The sequence below is a fragment of the Trachurus japonicus genome, chromosome 11 (genome assembly GCF_045865225.1).
Source record: "Trachurus japonicus isolate A0001 chromosome 11, Traja_1.0".
Lineage (NCBI taxonomy): Eukaryota > Metazoa > Chordata > Actinopteri > Carangiformes > Carangidae > Trachurus > Trachurus japonicus.
In genome coordinates this window covers 9,421,684-9,428,093 of record NC_140917.1, presented here as the reverse complement: position 1 = coordinate 9,428,093, position 6,410 = coordinate 9,421,684, and the positions used below count along the sequence as shown (strand labels likewise).

The 6,410-nt window shown below is 41.9% G+C and overlaps 1 protein-coding gene across 1 annotated transcript; it reads left to right on the top strand.

Annotated features, from left to right (window-relative positions):
- The first annotated feature begins 1,086 nt into the window (after positions 1-1,086).
- Positions 1,087-5,715, top strand: LOC146978203 (uncharacterized). The gene is made up of 8 exons (XM_085790482.1): positions 1,087-1,150; positions 1,814-2,088; positions 2,269-2,384; positions 2,838-3,177; positions 3,500-3,536; positions 4,347-4,529; positions 4,597-4,737; positions 5,693-5,715. The coding sequence occupies exons 1-8, from the start codon at positions 1,087-1,089 to the stop codon at positions 5,713-5,715; spliced, it is 1,179 nt and encodes a 392-aa protein (XP_085646608.1).
- Positions 5,716-6,410: the final 695 nt, after the last annotated feature.

The window sequence follows — 6,410 nt, the reverse complement described above, 5'->3', positions numbered from 1 at the left end:
TGGTGAAGACGTACAGAGACCTGCCACAGTGTCACGGTGCATTAATATAAACTTCAACCTCAGAGCTCTGTCCTCAGACTGTCCTGACTGTCCCTGAACACCACACAGAGACAACATGGAGCTTTATCATGATAATTAGTACATACTTAGTAACAAGCCTGTAAGTTCATTTCATCTCAGTCAGTGGGCCTTTGTGGTAAAAGAAAGTGAACAGGTTGATGGAAATAGGCAGGATTAGGAATGAATAACTGATGATTATCTAATTTATGGACAGTTTGAAACAGAACTTTGTTTCCTTATTTATAGTTTTTTTCTCACACATTTTATTTTATTTATTTGTTTGTTTCGGGCATGTCAAATTTAAATCATCATCATCACACTTCATCTTAGTTCAAGTAATACAATACACATGGCCGAAAGGGAAAGCGGGAGAAGCAAAATCTTATCTAGTCCCGCCCCCATTACCCACAGAATAAAATCTTTATCGTATTCTTTTCTTTTCTTTTGCTTTTTAGATTTTGACATAACATTCTTTTACTTATGACATTAAATTAATTTTAAAGATGAATGATCATATACTTCATTAAAAATCAATATATCCAGTAAACTGTGATCCAACTTTTTAAATTTTCTTGTTTTTCTTTCTTCTTCTTTCTAGTGAAGTGAAGCTCAGCATGGCGTCGTTTCTGTCCGACCGCATCGTGGATGAGATCCTGGAGTCTCTGTCCAGGTCACAACACACTCTGGTGAGTCTCCTCTCCGTCTGTCTGTCTGTATATCTCATCTTTTTATTCTGTCTTTCAATCCATTCATCCCTCCCTCCCTCCTTCCCTCTCCTCCAGTCCGACCACCTGACCAGGAAGGGTCAACCGCTGCTGCGTCCGGAGCCTCCGATGGAGGCAGAGGTCCTGGATGAGACGGTCCTCCAACCAGAGAACCAGGACCATGAGCAGAAACAAATCCAGGAGCGAGACCAGCAGCACGGACTGGAGGACATCTGCATGGTGAGAGAGTGATGAATTTAAGGTATTTAGAGAAGACAGAAGTAAAAACAACAACATAAAACCTGTTGTTTTCTGTTTTCAGATGACTAAATCCAAGAGGAAGAGTATTCTGGTCCGGATGCTGCGTCCCGTCTCCGTGGCGTTTGGTGAGTGATGCAGAAAATCCTCTGAAATTAAACACAATCCCCTTTGTTGGTCTTTCAAGTACTTTGTCACTGCCCTTCATATTTCCTGGTCACATTATTATAATAATGAAAGTCAGCTCTGGATTGGAGCTCTAATCCCCAAATTTTCTACAGTTTTTTTAGATAGATAGATAGATAGATAGATAGATAGATAGATAGATAGATAGATAGATAGATAGATAGATAGATAGATAGATAGGCTAAATACTACATAATTTGAGTACAATACATAATTTAAAAATGATATAATACTAATGCAAAAGGGCCGAAACATAATTTGAAAATTTTAAAATGAGGTGTGTTGTTTTATCAACTTTATGTCTCTTATCTAAAGAGACATTGACAGTGTTTTTGTTTAGTAACATCTTCAGACAAAACTCCTTTTCTTATACATCAAAGCATCTGTTGTTTATTTAAAACTCATTTAGTAATATTATCTATGACTCTTCTTTCATGTCTTTGTAAATAAACACACACATTATCTCTTTTTATTCGACTGCTTAGTTAAAGAACATGTTAAAAAAATGACTTTCAGCTTGTTTGGAGATGATCAAATGTAAAAAGATCCACTCAGAGGCGTCACTAACTAACCGTTCATCATGGTTTTGATTCCGTCTGTAACAGAGATGGAGTTCGACCTGGACAAAGCTCTGGAGGAGGTTCCCATCCACGTGGAGGACCCCCCTCCTCCTCCCCCTCCTCCCTCACAGTCATCGGACAGGATGTCGGTCTACCAGGGAGACCTCCCCCCTCCCCCGCCCGCCGCCGCCGCCGCTCCCCCACCGCACACAGACTCTGTGTGTCTGAGCGAGCTGCCGTCTGTGGAGCACGTGACGCTGGAGCATCGAACCAAACATCGACCCAAACCAAAGAAGAGGACGAAACCCAGTCGACCTCATGTAGGTGTCATCAGTCATAAGCATGTATTCACATTTTATAATAAGAGTTAAAGCTCCAGTTGGTAAGTTATTGATGACCAAGGTGAAATTGTTCTTTTACTTCTGTAAAAGTAAATACCTACAATGTAAGTCACTCTAATTTTTTGTGCTTTTATTTTCTTGCCACCATCGACCTCTCAGCGGGAAGCAGCCAGCAGCTCGGCGCCACAAGAGCCGGAGCAGAACAGCAACATGGGAAAACTGGACGAGGGTCTGGACGACTTTTTCTCCAAGAAAGTCACCAAACTCGGCTTCAAGTGAGATTTTCCAATGTTTTTGTTACTTTAAAGCAGAAGTAAGCGGAATGTTTGCGTTAATATAAGTCTTAAATAGTTATATCTTCCGACAGCAATCACTTATATAGAGTGTTTGGTCTGAAACACGGGTCTGTCAGTCACTCTGCTCTGCTGTAAGCCGAGGAGAAAACTTTCCTTGTATCCTACAACCTTTATCCAATAAGGAGAGAGAACGGCATAAAGGGGCGGTCCTCTCTGTGTGTGCAGCCAAGGGATGCGTGTGAATGTGGTGACGTAGGGACGAGGGCAGGGACTGCTAACTCCATCGGCTGACAGGAAGTTAGCCAAAACGACCGGATCGCTTACTTCTGCTTTAAAGAACTATTTAAACTGTTGCTATGGCCACGTAGATAACATTAGCATCAAATTCCCGTGTGTACTTTTCTAATTCTAATATTTTTTTATCTCCGTCAGACTTCCCTCCGTCCGAGGTCAACCGTCCAGCTCGCAGGAATCAGCAGATAAGAAACGCGAGTCCAGGAAGAGCGGTTTCTTCAACCTCATCAAATCCCGGACGTCGCGCTCAGAGAAGAGCCACGGAGCCGCCGCCATCACCCCACCCCAGCCCGCCTCCTCCATCACCCCCGCACCCGCTACGCCTGTCAACCCCGTGACCGAGGAGGTGACGCCGACATCGACACCGACACCGACGCCCCTACGGCCACCGACGCCGCCCGCGAAACCCGCCGCAGCCGTGTTCGAGTCCCATCAGGAGCTCCACAGGGCTCCGTCCTCGAACCACACAGACTCTGAGGTGGAGTCTGGTCCGACCGCTGCTGCCGCTGCTGCTGCTGCAGAGGAGGAGAAGGAGAAGGAGAAGGAGGAGCAGCAGCAGCAGCAGGAGGAGGTGGTGGTGGAGAAGAAGGAGCATCCACACATACCCCGACATATTGGGGTTCCTGTGATGGGAATGGACCTGATGGCGGAGATGAGGGCGAGGATGGCTGTGAAGAAGGTGGGTGGAGTCGATAGATAATATATTAATAGAGCTTTAAAAAAAAAAGTATTAGAGGTTCTGCTTTTGAGTTTGAAGCAGAATAAATACAGTCACAGTTTCTCTCTGTCTCTGTTTTCAGTCTGAGTCGTTGACCGACAAGACGGACGGTGACAAAGGTGAGTTTATTCAACATCCTGTCACGTGTGTTGGATTTAACAGCCACAAGAAGGTTGAATGTTGCGGTTTCATTATCATCATTGCCATAATCCCTATAGTCATAGCAGTAGGTTCGTTACCTTTAATTGTCGGTGCAAGCTATTTTTAGAACGGCGGAGCAGAGCCGCGAGCTGCTCAGAGCTACGCTACGGAGGCTAATGAGATTTCTTGGTTTCCCTCATCAAACTCATCAAATACACAATCCAACAACTCCAAAACGCTCTGGTGGACAAGTTGTTACCTGCACATTCACCACGCTATGAGATAATAACAGAATGTTATGAGACAGAGTTGTTTTCAAGGTAAATTCATGCAATTCAGCAAGCAGTCTCTGCATTTACCTCTAAAACGGCTCCGTCTCATAATGTTACATTATTATCTCATAGCGTGGTGAATGTGCAGGTCACAACTTGTCCACCAGAGCGTTTTGGAGTTGTTGGATTGTGTATTTAATGAGTTTGATGAGGGAAACCAAGAAATCCCATGAGCCTCCATAGCGTAGCTCTGAGCAGCTCGCGGCTCTGCTCCGCCATTCTAAAAATAGCTTGCACCGACAATTAAAGGTAACAAACCTACTGCTAAAACTAAAGGGATTATGGCAATGGGCCAATTTGCCAAAATGTTGAACTATCCCTCTAAATTCATCACTGTATTGTGTTGTGTTGAAGACTTTGACCCCTAACTACTGGAGATATCTGCATTATTACTACACACAGTTCTGACGCTCATTAATCAAACACAAAGTTAAATCAGACCTGTTGTCCCTGCAGATGCTGATGAGGCCAAACCAGAGCCAGTTCCCAGGTCCAAACCCCCCAGCGTCACCCCCAAACCACCTCCACCTCAGGCTGCCAAACCACAGGGGCTTCACACCGCCGGCCACACCAGTCCAACCAGTCCGACCGGTCCAACCAGTCCGACCAGTCCCAGAACGAGCAGCTCCTCCATTCATGGTAGGTTGACCAGGAGATCACATTGTTCTTTATTATCGCCTTTCTTTTATTGATCTGTGGTTCTCAGACGACTCTGCTGAGGCTCCGTCTGGCAGCTCCCCCTCTAAAGGACCACTTCCTGCTCCTCGCCTCAAGAGGGCGCCATCGGAGCAGGAGCGAGAGAGCACCAGCAGCAGCTCTGCAGGACCCCTGTCTCCTTCACTGGACGGTTGGTGGTGCACAACACAAATCAGTTCATATTAGGCATTTTAGGGATTTGTTGCAGTATAAGTAGTTATGTTACAAGATTAAACAAAATAAAAAACCTAATTTCATAAGAATAAACTATAGAAAGGTTTTAAATATTAACTAAATTTGTATTGCAGGGTTCCTACACATTTGAAATTTCAAAATTCCAGACTTTTTCCAGACTTCTCAGTAAAAAAAAATCTAATAATTTTGTGACATTTGAGTAAATAGATGTGTATCATGTAAATAAATCATGCAATTAAACATTTGTTTCATTATTCTGAATTTGTATGCCATTATTTCACCAAATAATTTCCAGGAGATTGTAGCTAGGTACAACAGCAAAATAATTAACCCAAATTACGTCAGATAAGACCAAACCCAGATAAGTATTAAGATAAATAAATTTCCATAGTACAATAGTTTCCATTTTCCATATTTTTCCATACCTGGGAATGTATGGAATCAAATTCCATACTTTGGATATTAGATATATTAAATATGTATTTAATTCACTCCTAAATTTAAATGTCATAGTGGAGTAACCCATAATAATGATGAATGGTCCTATAATGTAGTTCCTAGTTTAAATTTGTCATAACTGATCTTATTAGAGGGCATTCAGAAGATAAACAGTGATGTAAAATAATATTTACACTGATTATTTCTTCTTTAATCGTCCCCTTAGAAATTAAACTTTAACTTAATTTAACACTAAAAAGATAAAATATGTAGCATATAATGTATTTGTTCTCTCTCTTTTCTGTTTGCATTAAATCAACTATTTTAAAATAATTGAGTTTTTTAAAATGCAACGTAAAATGAAAAGAGAGAGGAAAAATCTAAACACACTGAAAAATAGAAACCACTGAGACGACAGGCAGCAGTGGCTTCTGGGTAATATCCCCTCCTCCTATATGCTCTCTCTCTCTCAGTGATGAAGGTTTTCTGCCTGTGAGCCGCAGCATCGCTGACAGTGTAACACAGAGATTAACAGGCGACAGCTTGTTTAATGAACGCTTTCAGAGCCGCGTTTGACGCCTCCACACACAGGACATCTGAAGCCAAGCACATGCATCCAGTCCCAGCCTGTACTTGACATGTCCAAGTGTCAGAGAGTGTGTGTGTGTGTGTGCTGTTTAACACTCGACTTGTGTAATTAACACTCACAGGAAGTCTGTGTTTTTCCTTAAAACAGCTTCTGTGTAATCAAAAAGTCGTCTGCTGTGATGCAGGAAGATGTTGTTTTTAAAAACAAAAAATCGCCCAAAAGGCACATTTTGCACATCTGTGTTGGACATGAGACATAAATAATGAATATTTAAAAAAAAAAAACAGGATACAGGATTTATTTTTGTTTTCTGTCCATTCAGTAAGGAAGAGGAGAAATCTGTCTTTCTTTTAAGATGAATTTTGTTGGATTAAAGGTCCGATATTGTATAAATAAATGCAGATGTTTGTGTTAAAACTCCATACAGTATAAAGGTAGATGTTTGTGTTAAAGCTCCATACAGTATAAAGGTAGATGTTTGTGTTAAAGCTCCATACAGTATAAAGGTAGATGTTTGTGTTAAAGCTCCATACAGTATAAAGGTAGATGTTTGTGTTAAAGCTCCATACAGCATAAAGGTAGATGTCCATGTGTAGTGTGAT